Source organism: Triturus cristatus, chromosome 7 (assembly GCF_964204655.1).
Source record: "Triturus cristatus chromosome 7, aTriCri1.1, whole genome shotgun sequence".
Lineage (NCBI taxonomy): Eukaryota > Metazoa > Chordata > Amphibia > Caudata > Salamandridae > Triturus > Triturus cristatus.
Window position 1 is genome coordinate 1,872,951,537 of NC_140590.1, and position 18,039 is coordinate 1,872,969,575.

Below are 18,039 nucleotides of genomic sequence, written 5' to 3' on the forward strand. Positions count from 1 at the left end.
ACATAAGCATTTATTTGTACTATAAATATGTACCTATATATTTGTATTGCTTTGATAAACATGTAGAATAATTCTGCTTTAAAAAAATAAATACAATAAATTTTTAAGTACAGCAACACTTGAAAACCAGAGTTCATCTAATGCATTTTTTATCTACTTATACTTACTCCCTTTATGCATCTATAATATACCTTCCATGTACTTCGATCTATATATTTATTACTAGGGTAGTGCATTCAATGCACTACCCTATTTCTCATCCTATACATCTATCAATATCTTTAAACTAAATATACTTACCTCCTTTATTCATCTATATACTTTCCATGTACTTATGGATCTATATATGTATTACTTTCTTCTAATTCAGCATATCCAATGCACTGCCCTATATCTCATAGTGCGCAGGACTCATGGCGCTTTTCCCCTGTGGCGCTTTATTGCGCGCTATGATAACTTGCCTGAGTTTCCTCTACATCCTTGATCCCATTACCCTTGATTCAGTGTAGTGTCGTTCTCCAAACCACAAGGGTCTTTTACCCTTGACTCTGTGTTGTGTTAACCGGCAGCGCCTTATAGCATGCTATGAATCCATGCCCAATTCCCCCCCCCCCCGATTCCATTGCGCCCGAGCTTGCAAGAACTCCCCAAACACGTGAATCAATGGCTTGGAGTGTTTTCCTTGTGCACATTTAAAAAAAACGAAACATTCATTTCCTGTTAAGTGATTTCATCCGTTAGTTTGCACCTGCTCTTCCTGTAAGGTTAAAGCCAGTGTACTAACACATGTTTCCTCGAGGAGTCTTGGAGAACATTCCAGATTGCCACGTGATTCTGTCGTATCCATTGGACCCTAAACATGCTATATAAACCACACACAAACCCGAGCCACTTGCTTGGCTTACGTTCCCAGCAGAACAAGCCTCCTGCCTACCTACGCACCTATAGAATTGACCGGACCTGGGAAGCGGCTGCAGTACGAGCTCCTCCGGTGATTTCCTTGGCTCCACCTCCCTCAATGCATTCTTCGCCTCTGCCTGCTGCTCAGCTGCTCCAGTTCCTTAGCGACTTCCTGAGTCAAGACCTCGAGAGCTTTGAACTTAGGACTAGTTCTAGTACTAGCCGAAGTACTTGATATCAGGCTAGTGTACACTTATTTTTATAGTAGTAAGCTGGCCTCTTCAAGACTATAGGCTTGTCTTCAAGTGTCCTTCCTCGGACATTCCTCCAATTCACTTGGTTGTTCTTGTCCGGAACTCGGACCCTTCCTGCAACCTTGGCCTTTGAACTGTGTTTATACAAAGACCAGAGACTTTGCTCCGTGTTTCTCTAATGAACAGCAGTGCCAATAGAATTCTTCCCAGAGCGTTTGATTCATTTGTGATCCTTCTACTGAGATCAATGAACCCAGTATACCTTGGGAGTGTCATACTCCAACCTGTGTGCCTAGTTTTACCTTGGGAGTGCCAGTAACTCCAACCCATGTTTCGAGTGTAACCTTGGGAGTGCCAGAAACTCCAACCTATGTTTCGAGTGTAACCTCGGGAGTGCCAGTAACTCCTAATCATGTTTCGACAGTAACCTTGGGAGTGCCAGAAAACTCCAAGCGATGTTTTGACTGTAACCTCGAGAGTTCCAAGAAACTCCAAGCCATGTTGTGAGTGTAACCTGGGGAGTGCCAGAAAACTCCAAGCCATGTTTTGAGTGTAAGCTTGGGAGTACCAGTAACTCCAACTCATGTTCCGTGTGTAACCTTGGGAGTGCCAGAAAACTCCAAGCCATGTTTTGAGTGTAAGCTTGGGAGTACCAGTAACTCCAACTCATGTTCCGACTTTTACCCTGGGCGTGTCACAGGCTCCAATCAGTATTTAGAGTTCACCCTCGAGGATCTCAGAGATTCCTATTCTGTGAACTTACTTTAATGCCGTACTTAGAAGAAGCATGTAAGTGAATGTTACTAAAGTTAATGCAATGACAATGTATAGGAAAGCCGGCCAGTGTACTGATTAGGACTGGCTGGAGTTCGTGGACTTCCACTACGCAGAACTCCGTGAAGTGACAAAAAACTCTGCCAATCTAGGCGGAGTTCTGCAAGCGACTGAGTACGTTACCTTGCGCCGTTCGCGTTGGTTTTTAGCGTCTGCGCTGTAAAATCAGCATAGACGGCATCATGTGCAATGCAGGAGGGCGCTGCTTCTTTCTGCCGCTCGAGTAGAGGTTCGACTCGAGCCTCACATAAGAGGAAACAAGAGGTCTCCGCAAACACCCCATCCCTGATAGCTGGGAATGGATGCTCTCCTGGAGAAACTCCGTGAAGGTCTCCAATCTGAAGAACAAGTCTCCCAGTAATCCCTGTGGGCTGTGCCCCCATTGCACAGCGCCCTCAGCTGGTGGCAGGGCCCCTGTCTGACTGCAGCGTTTTCTATACGCAACCCCGGGTACACGCTGCTTTGATCAAAGTTGCTTCATCACTACCTCTGTCACATTTTGTGCGTACAGGACCGTTTTGTTTAATGCAGTCGCAATTCGTTCTGATCTATTGTATCTCTGGCATCAGTAGGTGTCACCTGAGCATAGGCGCGCTCCTTTTTGTACCCCCAACCTTATCAGCGGGTTACAATTGTTGCACTTGTTTATAATCCTGAAAAGGTTAAACTGCTGCATGGTTTAGTAGTCAGTTAATATCAAGATAGACTTTTTGGCATTGCTAATGCTTGTTGACTGCAGTGTTTTTTGGTGCGGCTGATGACTTCTTTTTTCCATGTTTTTGTTTAGCTTGAGACTAATCTAACTTTCTAGCAGAACATGAACCATTAAAATCAGTGCTTAATTTGAGGAAGTGGCTTCCGGTGCTCAGTACCGGCACTTAATCATCAACACCGGCGCTTTTCATGAGCACCAGTTAGGACACTTTCATTTACGGGGATTGCCCAGAATCACAGGATGTTGAACCCACCCCAAGACTCAAAGCTGGTTCCCCAGCTCTGAAGTCAGCAGCTCTAGCCATTATGCCACATCCTCACCCAACGTTCATGGTTAGTAGTTGGTTCTGTTTTAGGGGGCGCTAACAGGCGAAATGGGCTGGTGCAAGCTGCCTCCTGATGAGAGCCCCAGCACTTATTTCTTTACCAAGTAACCACTGATTAATACAAATAAAGAGGTGTGGTAGGTCAGCTGCCCTCAGCCATTGGTTGGGTCATTCAAAGGCTGTTCAACCCTCATAACAATTATTGCTTGTGTATCTGTAATTCATGATGTGTGGAGTGTCGCCTGTGTAGTGGCATATGTTAATGTCATTGGTACATTAAATATATGAGTAGGTCTAGAGAGCGGCAGCTTTTCCCTTATTTCTACTGACTACACTTGTTCTATTTCACATGGTCACTATCGCCTGGTCAGCAGAACTAAAGTCTCGCCCCAGGCCAGATGAGAAGGTGGCTGGAGTTTGAAACCAGGCAGAGGGGCTAGTGAGAACCAAAGCAGGCCAGAGTCCGTCCACAACTGAGGTGTAGTGTCCACAGCAGAGGGAAGAGGTGTGCCGCCGCGGCCAGGGCGACTGACGCTGGACACTGGGGACCACGGTTCGATCCCCGGCTCCGGCGGCAGGGGTCTGCCCAGCACCATACGACTCTGGGCAATAGCTCGCTTAATCTTCCCAACTGCCCCCAGCGCCGAGATACCCCTTCGGGGGTGATTCATGCGCTATACAAGTACTGGATTTACATTTTCATTTTACAGACACTCAGGACACTGAAAACCAGAGACTCAAGAAGAGAACTAATCTAGGCAGGAGAGAGTGGGCCTACACCCAGACCGGAAGTAGGAAGGGAGGAGTTTGGGGACTGTTGGTAGCCCTCTTAGGCACGGGCTGTGTGAGGTACTGACTGTGTCTATGTTTGTGTGGTTGCGGCAATACGGCCATCGGTGTCACACATGCACAGTGAAGCCAGAACCACCGAGCTGTGGATGTGTGACCGTGTGCATAATGTAGCCAGGATTTCATTAAATTTTCAGATTCTGTGATGACAATCAATATCACTTTACTGTGCTTTTCATTGACGAATATAAAAATTCATGAAAGGTTGGAGTACAATACAAATCCTGCCAAAGCTCGAGGACTCCTGCTGCTTCACACATTTACAACTAATTCATATATAGTCAGCACAAAGCACAGCCCGACTGTGAAAGTACTGTTTTGAGATAGACCAGTCACCCATGTCTGTGTTAGTACTTGAGGTAGCTCAGTCATCTGTGCCTGTGTTAGTATTCCCTTGGGATAGCTCTGTTGCCCCATCCTGTGTTATTATTCTTATAGCATGAACGTGACCCAAGGGTATCAGAGTGCTTTATAGTTACACGCCAAAAATCGTTTAGAGTACAACAGAAATATCAGTAGTATTAACCCCTTCGCTGCTAGGTCTTTTCCCCCCCTGTGCTAAGCCTTTTTTGGGCTATTTGGGGTAGTGCGCGCTTAGGCCCCTGTAACTTTTTGACCACATGAGGTATCCACGCCAAATTTGCGTCCTTTTCTTCCAACATCCTGGGGATTCTAAAGGTACCCAGGGTTTGTGAATTCCCCCGGAAGGGTCCCAGAAATTAGCCAAAATACAGCAAAAATTTGTTTTTTTTGTGAAAAATGGGATAAACGGGCTGCGAATGAAAGCGTCTGGGTTTTTCTCTGCAAATGGTATCAAAAAAGGGTTTGTGGAGATGAAATCACAATTTTCCCAGCTTTTAGGGAATGACAGACTTTTGTCAGAAAACCAACATTTTTTACACAGTTTTGGCATTTTTCTGGGACATAGCCTATTTCTGCTATTTGTTGTGCTTTCAACCTCCTTCCAGTTAATGGTAGAAATGGGTGTGAAAGCAATAATGGATCCTGGAAAACTATACATTTTTGAAAAGTAGACAAAATTCTCAATTCAGCAAGGGGTCATTTGTGTAGATCTATCAAGGCTTCTTTATAGAAACTAACAGTTAAATATAGAAAAAATTGTTGAAAAAACAGCCTTTTGTGTCAACGTTTTCACCTGTAACTTCTTCTAATTATGACAGCTCTTTGAAAGCAATATATTGTTACATCCGCTGGACCATCCTGGTTGTGGGGATATATAGGACTTGTAGGTTCACCAAGAACTCGACGAACCCAGAGTCAAAAACTGAGCAGCAATTTGCAAAGGTTTTTTATTATGTTCCGGGTATATAGCAATTATTGTGGGAAAATGTATACATGGAAAAATTGGTATGAAAGACACCTATGTATTTCTGAAATGGGAACAAATTATAGAGCTTAGAAGCAGTACACATTTGCACATTTTCAAAATTGGGAATACTCATACTAGCATGAGAATTATCGGTCATTTTTCAAAATGATTTTTTTTTTTACACAAAGTTTTTCATTTGGAAGGCAGAAATGCATCAAAAATCAATAGGTAATAACAGTTGCTTTCCAAATCTGTATTACCCTAAGTCTCTCGATAAAAATGGTACCTCACTTGTGTGGGTAGGCATACTGCCCACGACATGAAATGGCTCAAAACCCAACGTGAACACACCACAATTTCACAATGAAAATGTACCCTTTTTTTGCGAAGTGTGTGGCTGTAATTTTTGAGCACTAGCTCTGCCGGCACCTAGGGAAACCTAGAAAACCTATACATTTTTGAAAACTAGACACCCAGGGGAATCCAGGATGGGGTGACTTGACTGCCTCCCACCAGGTTCTGTTACCCAGAATCCCTTGCAAACCTAAAACATTGTCAAAAAAACCACATTTTCCCCACATTTCTGTGGTGGAAAGTTCTGGAATCTGCGTGGATCCACAAATTTCCACCCACCCCGCGTTCCCCAAAGTCTTCCGTGAAAAATGGTACCTCACTTGTGTGGGTCGGCCTAGTGCCCGCGACAGGAAACGGCACAAAACGCAACATGGACACACCTCAATTTCGCAGTGAAAAATGACCCTTTTTTGGCAAAGTGCATAGCTGTAGTTTTTGAACCCTAGCTCTGCCGGCACCTAGGGAAACCTACCAAACCTATACATTTTTGAAAACTAGACACTAAGGGGAATCCAGGATGCGGTGACTTGACTGCCTCCCACCTGGTTCTAATACCCAGAATCCCTTGCAAACCTAAAAAATTGACAAAAAAAGCACATTTTCCCCACATTTCTGTGGTGGAAAGTTCTGGAATCTGCGTGGATCCACAAATTTTCACCCACCCCGCGTTCCCCAAAGACTTACGAGAAAAATGACCCTTTTTTGGCAAAGTGCCTAGCTGTCGTTTTTGAACCATAGGTCTGCCGGGACCTAGGGAAACCTAGCAAACCTATACATTTTTGAAAACTAGACACCCAGGGGAATCCAGGATGGGGTGACTTAGCTGCCTCCCACTAGGTTCTGTTACCCACAATCCCTTGCAAACCTAAAAAATTGTGAAAAAAACCACATTTTCCCCACATTTCTGTGGTGGAAAGTTCTGGAATCTGCGTGGACGCTGGTACTTGGGCCTCCCACACAAGTGAGGCACCATTTTTACCGCTAGACCTAGGGGAACACTGGGTGGTGGGAAATTTGTGTGAGCCCGGTGATGAAATATGTGAAAAAAGTGTTTTTTTCACCTAAAATTGAGGTTTGCAGGGGATTCTGGGTAAGGAAACGTTGGGGGATCCACGCAAGCCATACCTCCCTGGAAGCCCCTGGGTGTCTAGTTTTCAGAAATGTGTGGTTTGGTAGGTTTCCCTATGTGTCGGCTGCACTAGGGCCCAAAATCCACAGGTAGGCATATTGCTAAAAACAACTCTGTGCCTAGTTGACTTTCTGCCACCCGGGGGGGGCATCTGGGGGGAGGGGGTTGCCCTGATATGTCCCCAAGGGGGGCAGAAACACTGTGGCTATTTTTTGGGGGGTGGGGGCATTGGTATGCCCATTCTGGGCAGCCCCCACCCCCACACATAAAAAAAGCCAGCATAATCATTGGCATCCAGTGGGCTTTTTGCCCCCCAAGGGGGGCAGATTGAGGGCTACTGCCCCTATCTGCCCCCCCGGGGGGGCAGAAAGTCCACTAGATGCCAGGGATTTTTTTGGGCAAATTTTAATTAGGGTGGGGGCTGTTCAAAACGGGCATGCCAATGCCCCCACCCTAATTAAAATTTGCCTAAAAAAATCCCTGGCGTCTAGTGGGCTTTTTGCCCCCCGGAGGGGCAGATTGGGGACTACTGCCCCATCTGTGCCCCGGGGGGGCAGGAAGGCTGTAATTTTTGCGCAGAGTGGGTGGGGGCATGGGCATGCCCGTTTTGGGCAACCCCCACCCTAATTAAAATTTTCCCCAAAAAACTCCCTGGCGTCTAGTGGGCTTTTTGCCCCCCCCCCCCCGGTGGGGCAGATTGGGGGCTAATGCCCCCATCTGCCCCCCATTGGGGGCAAAAAGACTAAATGACACTAAAAATATTTGGGGGGAGCAAAAGCCCTTGCCTAAGGGGCCGCTCCCCCCTCCTTGGTGTCTAGTGGGTGGATCCCTGCTTGGGGAGCCACTGGGGAGATTCTTCCTTTTCCAATGATACCCCTCCCGTCTTTCTACGTGCCCGGGGGGCTGAGATAGCCCCCTGAGCACATACAAAGTGAAACTGAAATGAGCCTAAAGGCTCATTTCAGTTTCGGTTTCTGCGCAATGAAGACAGCGCGACGTGCGCGCTGATCTTCATTGCACAGAAACCAGGGAGGGGGCCTCGGGAGCTGGGGAAGCTCTTCCCCAGCTCCCAAGGTCAAAGGGATTAAATAGAAATCCCTCTGCTGTCTGCAGCAGAGGGATTTCGTGCCCCTGACCTCATGACGGAATGGTTCCGTCATGAGCACAGGGGCACCGATGCTCATGACGGAACCATTCTGTCATGAGCATCGAAGGGGTTAAAACAAAAAGTTCCGATGCGTACCTTTCGTATCTGGTTACGACAATAATAAGAGTAGGAGCCATAATTGTAGTAATGTACAGTGATCTGGAGAGTTTACCCTTACATACGCTATTGTCCTGTTGATGGCAAACTCCTATATCAGATCTGATTGGTACCACCTCTTTGATCGATGGTGAGGAATGATATGGTATGGGATAGCTCAGTCACTCAATTCTGAGTTATAACTCTCTTGAGATAGCTCCGTCACCCTACGCAGGGTGAGTATGCTTTTGGAATAGCTCAGTCTCCAATGCCTGTGATAGTATTCTCCGGGATAGCTCAGTCACTCTATCCTGAGTTACTCCTTTCTTGAGATAGCTCCTTCACCCTACCCTGGGTGAGTATGCTTTTGGAATAGCTCAGTCTCCAATGCCTGTGATAGTATTCTCCGGGATAGCTCAGTCACTCTATCCTGAGTTACTCCTTTCTTGAGATAGCTCCGTCACCCTACGCAGGGTGAGTATGCTTTTGGAATAGCTCAGTCTCCAATGCCTGTGATAGTATTCTCCGGGATAGCTCCGTCACTCTATCCTGAGTTACTCCTTTCTTGAGATAGCTCCGTTACCCTACCCTGGGTGAGTATGCTTTTGGAGTAGCTCAGTCTCCAATGCCTGTGATAGTATTCTCCGGGATAGCTCAGTCACTCTATCCTGAGTTACTCCTTTCTTGAGATAGCTCCGTCACCCTACGCAGGGTGAGTATGCTTTTGGAATAGCTCAGTCTCCAATGCCTGTGATAGTATTCTCCGGGATAGCTCAGTCACTCTATCCTGAGTTACTCCTTTCTTGAGATAGCTCCGTTACCCTACCCTGGGTGAGTATGCTTTTGGAATAGCTCAGTCTCCAATGCCTGTGATAGTACTCTCCTGGGATAGCTCAGTCACTCTATTCTGAGTTGAATGAATGAATGAATGAAAAACGATTTATAACGCGCAAACTAAGCCCGAAGGCATCAAGGCGCCTAACAATATAATCAAAACACAGAGATCAGCTCACGGATATGCCATAACAAATAGCCAGGTCTTTAATGCTTTCCTGAACAGGGGGACCGACGGTTGAGCTCTAATTTCCATGGGGAGAGCGTTCCAGAGCTTAGGTGCCAAATAAGAGAAAGACCTTCCCCCCACCTGGCTCTCCTGAAACGAGGCACCAATAACAGTTTCTTTTCTGAGGACCGAAGATTTCTAGAGGGGACATAGGGAACTAAGAGATCTTTGATCCCTCCGGCTCCTTGGCCTGATGTGACCCCATATGTTAAATTAAGGATCTTAAAAGTGATCCTGGCAGAGATAGGGAGCCAGTGAAGGCTCTTCCTAACAGCAGTAGCCGAGGAGAGCCTCGGGGCGTCCGTCACAAATTTGGCAGCCGCGTTCTGGACAGTTTGCAGTCGCTGCACCAGACCCTTGTCTAGACCAGAGTAAAGAGCATTGCAGTAGTCAAGACGTGAAGTCACAAGTGCTATCACAATTTGTTTGCGCGCAGGAGGAGCAAGATAGTGTTTTATTTTTCTTAGGATTCTAATAATGCCCCAACAGGTCGACACCGTTCTGTTTATCTGTAGATTCATGGAGAGAGGAAGATCAATCAGGACACCCAGATTGCGAGCTGAGTGGGTGGGAGTAGGACACAGTCCCAAAGAGGGGGGACACCACTCAGCCGACCATAGGTCACTCCCACCACCAAAGACAAGAACCTCCGTTTTTACACCATTCAGCTTCAAGGAATTATAAATCATCCATTTAGAAACTGCCTCCATGCAGTTCCTGAAGCTGAGAGCAGAGGAATTGTCCTGGTGTGAGAGGGACACCATGATCTGGGTATCGTCTGCATAGGAGACCACCTCCATCCCATAAGATCTTATTAGCTTGGCAAGTGGGGCCACATAGATATTAAAGAGGGTCGGACTAAGAGCCGAACCCTGTGGGACCCCACATTGGACAGGCAGGGGCGGAGATAGGAATTCGCCTAATTTAACCCTCTGTTCTCTTAGATCCAGAAAAGAGGCCAAAAGACTCAGGGCCGATCCTTCCACCCCAATCTCCCTCAGACGGGCTGTCAAAGTCACAGGGGATAGGGTGTCGAAGGCTGCTGTCAGGTCTAATAAGACCAGAAGTGTAGTATGGCCCTGCGGATATTATTTAGTACAACTGTAAGGGCAGACTCTGTACTATGGGACCTCCGAAAACCATGTTGGGCCGGATCGAGTAGCCCATGCGCTTCTACAAAGGCCATCAGATGTTCATTAAGATGGGTCTCGAGCATTTTGGCAGGTGCCGGAAGCAACGAGATGGGTCGGAAGTTCTTTAGAATTTCAGGATCAAGGGAAGGCTTTTTTAGAAGAGGCTTGACCACCGCCCTCTTCCACACGGCCGGGTACACACCCTCATATATTGCCCTATTCATAATGTCAAGAAGGGGGGGCAATAAGGCTTCCCTGCAGTCCTTAAAGACTTTGAGAGGGCATGGATCCAGAGGCGAGCCCGACCTGGTTTTGCTAAGCAACATATCCAGTTGGGATAGGGCAAGCGGGGGAAAGCTAGACAGACTAGCCTTAACGGTCCAATTTTCAATTCCAGCACCAGGAATAACAGGAATGGAGGTGGGTGGGGGCAGAAAGGCCCTTTGCGATTCCAGGGCGGAATATATATCAGCAATTTTGGAGTGGAAGAACTGAGCAATCCTATCGCAGAGATCTTGAGAACTGACAGTGGGATTGGGAGTTTGCAGGGAACACAGAGAATCGACAATTCGAAATAGGTCTCTAGCGGACAAGAGAGAAGTGGTTAGCTTGGCGAAGTAATCCTGCTTTTGTTTGATTACCTCCGCCTTGTACCTTTTAAGAGAGAGTTTATGTTTTTCCCTTTCTTTAAAGTACCAGCTCGCCCTCCACAACCTCTCCTGTTTCCTACAGTCCTGCCTCAGGCGTCTCAAAGGTTCAGTAAACCAAGGGGCCGATGGACTCTTCCTAGCCGAATAACGTAATGTGACGGGGCCAAAGTATCAACTGCCCTACTCAAGGAGGAGTCAAATTCAGAAGCCGCCAAGTTGACATCTCCAACATTAGCGAGCTTACTATTGGGAATAAGCGGCGCCAGGGTCTCATTTGAAATCGCTTTAAGATTTCGCTTGGGTTCTCTTCTGCTATGACTGTAGGACCTGGAGATGGCAGGGGGACCCTGAAACTCCAAAGGAACGGCCAGATGGTCAGACCAGACCAAAGGAATGGGTCGATCCGTCGAAATCCTCGAGTCATTTGAAAAGACCCCATCCAGGATATGACCAGCCTGATGAGTGGGAAATTTGACCAGTTGATTAAGGCCACACGCGGACATGGAATCCAGAAGGGAGAGGGAATCCTTGGAATCGAAATTCTCCAAATGAAAATTAAAGTCCCCAAGGATCGTCATATGTTCACAACCAAAATAGGGTTCTAAGATATTAAGTAGATTCTGACTAAAAACATTTCTGGGCCCAGGGGGTCTGTAGATCAAAATCGCAACAAAAGGAGCGGAAAGAGCGGAGGTGATCACAAAATGTAAGGCCTGAAAAGGATCTGAGGGAGCAGATAGCAGGGTGGTACGACAGGACTGGGAGATTCGATGTAAGATTCCCAGCCCACCCCCTCTACGCCCCACACGATCTAGTCTTCCAAGAGCATACCCTTCGGGAACGGCGTCTATAAGTTCCGGGCCGGAAGGGTCCGAGGCCTAGGTTTCCGTTAAAAACACCCAAGAGGGTTTTACACTCAACACAAACTCGTTGAAGGCTATATTGTTTTTGACTAATGATCTAACATTGATGAGGAAACCCCTCTCAATTTTGGCCGTAAGGGGTGTTTTAAGCGTGGTATTGGAACTAGCTAAGGGGCCAGCCAAATGCGACGGAGAGCGCAATGGCGAGTAACATTGCTCCTTTCTTGAGATAGCTCCGTCACCCTACCCTGGGTGAGTATGCTCTTGGAATATCTCTGTCTCCAATGTCTGTGATAGTACTCTCTTGGGATAGCTCAGTCACCCTTGCCTGTGTTAGTACTCTCTTGGGATAGCTCAGTCACTCTATCCTGAGTTAGTCCTCTCTCGAGAAGCCAGCGCCTTGAGAACCTTACAGGTGAGTAGTCACGCACTACAAGACTCCTGATCAGTTGATTGACTTATTGAGATAGCTCAGTCATCCTACCCTGGGTTAGTACGCTCTTAGGATAGCTCAGTCACCCGTGCCTCTGATAGTACTGTGTCCAGATAGCTCAGTCATTCTATCCTGGTTAGTACTCTCTTGGGATAGCTCAGTCACCCATGCCTGTGTTAGTACTCTCTTCGGATAGCTCAGGTGGCCCATGCTGTGTTAGTACTCTTGGAATAGTTCAGTCACCCCATCCTGTGTGAGTACTCTCTTGGGATAGCTCAGTCACCCCATCCTGCGTGAGTACTCTCTTGGTATAGCTCAGTCACCCCATCCTGCGTGAGTACTCTCTTGGGATAGCTCAGTCACCCCATCCTGCGTGAGTACTCTCTTGGGATAGCTCAGTCACCCCATCCTGTGATACTTCTCTCTTTGCATAGGTCCTTGGAGAGAGTGACTGAACATTTAGGATTCAGTATCACAGGTGCTGCTCTCACAATGTTTGAAGTTATTTCGCAGCTTGGTTTGCCCTCCGTTGCTACCCGGCTACGTTCTGCCTCCATTGCAAGTTACACAAGACTCAAAATCTCAGTCACTCGACAGCAGAGCTATCCCTCAGCATAGAGAGAATACACAGGTTCAGACACTGGAGCTACAGCTCAGGTTACAGAGATCTAACAGATACAGATGTTGGTGCATCTGTAAGGTTAAACAGTCCTTCCAGGCTATGGCCTTGGACAGAAACTTGTATTTATGGCCTTAAAACTGCATCGATATAGATGATGCGATGGCGGCACATAAATCATAAAGAATCACCACAGCAGCAACTGCCCTCTGGCACCAAGCAAACCCCAGCAGCAACTGCCCTCTGGCACCAAGCAAACCACAGCAGCAACTGCCCTCTGGCACCAAGCAAACCCCAGCAGCAACTGCCCTCTGGCACCAAGCAAACCCCAGCAGCAACTGCCCTCTGGCACCAAGCAAACCCCAGCAGCAATGCATGTCCCCATCTCAGGACAAATTACCTTTCAAAATCATTTTATCCCCAGACACCAGATTGGCATTTCTTGGAAAAGTACAGATTCTAGTCCCGAATGTCAGCTTTAAATTTAAGTAATAAAAACATACTATTCCCAGTTTTTCTTCACAACAGCACTGCCCTGCCTCCTCAAAGTGCTCCAGCCCCCTTGTGAGCGGGGAGCAGACTGTCGCCTTTGCCCCCCATGGCTATCCCCCAGCTACACCGATGTAACGGATGCGTTTGGGCCTTATGACCCTCATAACGGCCCGGTGGGAGCCTCATGCTGCCCATGTGAGGCTCGTGTGATCCTTACATTAGTTTCCTGGTCACCTCAGGTCAGCCCCTTTCCGACCTCCATACAAACCCCATGAAGAGACTCACGGGATCCTTGGTGGGCTTTTTGTGGGCTTTGCGTAGCTTCATGTTAAACACATGTGCCACGCATGTTAGCATAAGGGGAGCACATGATGGCTTTGTGTAATCAACATGTCAGCCTCATGTCAGACTCATTTTAGTCTAATGTTAACCTCATGTAAGCATTATCTCAGCCTCTTACTTGGTTTTCAGGTGAGGCCACGTGACCTAACTCAGGGCCTCATGTTTGCCATATTTTAGACTCTTGTAAGCACCATGTACGCCTCATCCATGTCATATCAGCCCCATGTCTGGCTCATGTCAGTCTGAAGTGCTCATCATGTCAGCCTCACAGGGGCTCATGTCAGGCTTCTGTGGCCCTTGTGTGGGCCCTGCAATGCCCACTGTGCCATCTTGCTTGTTTCTTACATTTTCTGTACTTCCCCCTGATTTCTGTTTATCTGTGAGTCCACTGGAGGCATCATCATGACTTATCTCTCAAATATCAGCTTTAAATGTGCCTCCTTCACTTCACCTCACTTCAGATCACACACCTCATGTCACTGTCTCTCTCACTGTCTCTGTCCCTCACTTTACCTCTGCTGCATAATGTCCTTCACAGGCCTCTGCCTTCAACAGTGTCGCTTGATCCACCCCAGAGACACACTATCAAGAATGTGTACTTACTCCTGCCCGGGGCTTAATTTGAACCAGTGGTACCTGGTGCTCAGCACCGGCATTTAATTGTCCACAGCGGCACCTGTGACAGGCTGCCACATGGTGGCGCTGTTTGTCTAAGTCAGAGATGAGAAGAACAGCTATTTATTAATTCAGTATAATGACTGGGACCTGCTGCCCAAGCCATTCTGATAGCTCTGGGGCTGGAATAGTCTGTCTGGTCACACGTGTAGGAGTGCGATGGTTAGTAGCGTGTTGGTGCTGTCACTCGCAGGGGCAACGGGTGGTGCAAGCTGCAGTGGCCCTATGACGAGGCCCCTGACACGGATTGTCTTTGCATGTTATGAACTGCTCCTGCGTGTGCCCTCATGACCCCAGATCATCATCCCTGCAACTCTCAGCACTCGGAACACTTAATACGAATAATCACCATCATCGTCACTGACCACAGCGCCCCCTTCAGGGGCCTCCACAACACTTCACAGCAAACCTCTCTGACTCTTCATCATCATCCTCACTGACCACAGCGCCCCCTTCAGGAGCCTTCGACGGCTCTTCACAGCAAACCTCTCTGACTCATCATCACTGACCACGGCGCCCCCTTCAGGGGCCTTCCGCAACTGTCACCCCTCGGGACATTTAATACTAACAATCATCTTCATCATCCAGCAGAATGCACATATGAAACAATGTTTAAGACAAAACTTTGAATCAGACATTACTGCTGCGGCCGACGACCACCTGCTCACTGTAATTCTGTGGTTACAATGTAGAGTCAGGAGCCTCTATTTCTTTTCATCTGTAGTTTTTCTAATCATACCTGAGGCAGAGAGGCCCTTTCACGTGCCACGGGGGTCTTAGGGTGTCTGAAAGTCAGCTCCACACTTCTTACCCAGACGGTAGAGCACGATGTTTATGAATACGTTGACTGCAATCATCACTCCCAGGGTTATCGCCTGCCTCCTTAAACGAGGGATCCCATCGCCACCTGGAGAAGAAATCACAGAATACTTCATTTAACTTTACATATCATATCATAGGATGCCTTGTAATATCCTCAGTTAGTGTGTCAAGTCACTCCCATGAATGTCAGTGTGCTTGAGGACTGGTCACTGAGTCTGTGTGGGTACCAAAACTGGTCACTGAGTTTCAGTGTTTGCCAAAACTGGTCACTAAGTCTCAGTGTGTGCCAAGACTGGTCACCGAGTCTCAGTTTGTACCAAGACTAGTCACTGAGTCTCGGTGTGTGCCAAGACTGGCCACTGAATCTCCATGTGTGCCAAGGCTGGTCACTGAGTCTCAGTATGTGCCAAGACTGGTCACTGAGTCTCAGTGTATGCTAAGACTGGTCACTGAGTCTCCATGTGTGCCAAGACTGGTCACTGGGTCTCAATTTTTGCCAAGACTGGCCACTGAGTCTTGATGTGTGCCAAGACTGGTCACTGAGTCTCAGTGTTTGCCAAGACTGGTCATTAAGTCTCAGTGTTTGCAAAGTCTGATCACTGAGTCTCAGTGTGTGACAAGACGGGTCAACGAGTCTCGGTTTGTACCAAGACTAGTCACTGAGTCTCGGTGTCTGCCAAGATGGGTCACTGAGTCTCAGTGTGTGCCCTAATTGGCCCTTGACTCTCCGTGTTTGCCAAGACTGGTCACTGAGTTTCAGTGGGTACCAAGACTGGTCACTGAATTTCAGTTTGTGGCAAGACTGATCACTCACTCTCAGTGTGTGCCTAGACTGATCACTGACTCTCAGTGTGTGCCAAGATGGTAAGTGGCTCTACTTATTTGCCAAGATCAACCAGTGGCTCTCAGGATATGCCAAGCTTAAACAATGAATCTGAGTGTGCACCAAGACTGATCAGTGTGCATTGGCTCCAGGCAAAAAATCTGTGAGGAAAGGAGAGTGACCCTTAGTGTATGTGCCAAGGCTGGAAGTAAGTCTCAGTTTGATGCAAGACATGTCAGTGACTCTGTGTGGCTCCGGAGACTGGCTAGAAACCCTCAGTGTGTGCCACACCTGGACTGAAACTTACTGTATGTACAAAGTTTGTATTGTGCCGCACTGTATGATCCTTATCCATCTGCCACTTACTGCGTATATAAGGCTGTACTGTGGCTCTCTCTATGCACCATTTGTTGACGGTTGCTTATTGTGCGTGCAAAAGCTGAACTGTCTGTCAATGTGTGTAAAATGTTACCACGGACGCTCAATTAGTGTCAAGGCTGACCAGAGAGATTTTGTGTTTTTCAAAGCTGGACAATCTGTGCTGGTGTGCATGTCTGGGCACCAATGCTGAGTATTGCGTCTTAGTGTGTGCCAATGCTGGCCATTCCCTCTCAGTGAGTGCCATTGCTGACCACTGATTGTCAGTGTGTGCCAAGAATAAGTTGCTGTCTCATTGTGCATCAAGACTAGTGACTGATTGTCAGTGGATGTGCATTAAAATATCAAATATAGAAATATTGACCTGCACAAAATGTAAACTACCGACATACAGATTGCATGTGTGTGGGGGGCTCAGCACGGGTCCTAATGATTGGGGTCCTTCTGAGTTTGTTTCAGTTCAGGACTTCACACTGGAAGGGTCTGCTTCCTGTACAAATCCTCTATACAGCACAAACACACCTCTGCACCATAGTGCACATCTGTGCATCGTGCAAGACAGCCTAATGAGAGCACCAGAGAAGGATACGACAGTAGCAGCAGGTCAGTCTTAGCAGATACAACACAGCACTGTTTTATTCCTTCTCACCTGTGCAACACAGCAGTAAATGTGACTGCTGCATTGTGTGTGCTGCGATTAGGTGTGATTTCTACATTTGCCCTGCACAGACAGTGCAGTGACTATAATTCATTTACTCTGGACAGACTGCATCAAGCACACTACTAGATAAAAGAGGGGGGTCTTCAGCTCCCCTCTTCAGACTGCATCAAGCACACTACTAGATAAAAGAGGGGGTCTTCAGCTCCCCTGTCCAGACTGTATAACACTAACCATTGCCTTCAGATGATGTTTAATCCCTTCCATCCAAGGAGAATGCAACAGAATTACCTGTAGAAGATATCTGATTCCTTCTCTGATTCCTTCTCGGAGCCCTCCTCGATGCCATCGGAGCCTTCACTGATGCTCAGGATACTCAGAGGAGCAGGAAGCAGTGAGAGGTACTCAGGTATGAGTGCGTCTCTTGAGCCGCTAGGGAGGGATCTATAAAAGAGATACAGATACAGGAAACTCCACTTAGAAAGTGCTGATGGCAGCATTCTGCAATCTGTGTGTGAGGGGAGGTGAATGATGGGGGTGCAGGTCCATGTGTCACTGTGCACCGTATGTGTGTATGTATGTGGGTGCTTGTATGTGTCTTTTGCTGGGTTTCTGTTTCTTCTTTTAGAGTGGGCAGAGAACTTTGCTCCACCAGCGGAGCGGAGTTAGCCAGCCACCTCCGCACCCTGGCCCGGTCTCTGCTTCTGAACCCCAGCCAGGTCGGGTGAGCCTGCCCTGGCCCCGATGGACCACGGTCCCCAGCACCTGGACCCTCGAATGGCTTGCAGGACCAGGGGGCTCCCACACCTCAGGGTCCGCCGAACGGAGCTCAAGCCGCAGGCCCGGTCCAAACTTTCGAACCCTAGGCTAGGCCACGGAGAGCCTCCCTGGGCCCCGGTGGACCCACTGTCCCCAGCACCAGGACCCTCGACTGGCTTGCAGGATGGGGGCTCCTGCACCTTGGGGCCCACTGGATAGAGCTCAAACCCCGGGCCCGGTCCCAGCTTCTGAGCCAGAGCTTTCCGGTGCTGAGCACCGGCACTTAATTGGTTTCTGGTGCTCGGCACCGGCACCTAATTGTCAACACCACACTTAGGGCAGTCTGCCACAAGGTGGCGCTGCTCATGTAATTTAGAGAGAAGTATAACAGCTGTT

General features: G+C 47.9%; 1 protein-coding gene across 2 annotated transcripts in view; it reads right to left on the reverse strand.

The window, feature by feature from the left end:
* LOC146813558 (erythroid membrane-associated protein-like) overlaps positions 1 to 17,296 on the reverse strand; it is a 322,998-nt gene extending 305,702 nt beyond the window's left edge. For both annotated transcript variants that reach the window (XM_085620339.1, XM_085620338.1), the window contains exons 1-2: positions 17,176 to 17,296; positions 15,015 to 15,110 (exon numbers count right to left, since the gene is read on the reverse strand). In XM_085620339.1, the coding sequence (XP_085476465.1) occupies positions 15,015 to 15,110; positions 17,176 to 17,233 (154 nt within the window). In that variant the 5' untranslated portion in view covers positions 17,234 to 17,296. The remainder of the gene's footprint in view (positions 1 to 15,014; positions 15,111 to 17,175) is intronic.
* Positions 17,297 to 18,039: the final 743 nt, after the last annotated feature.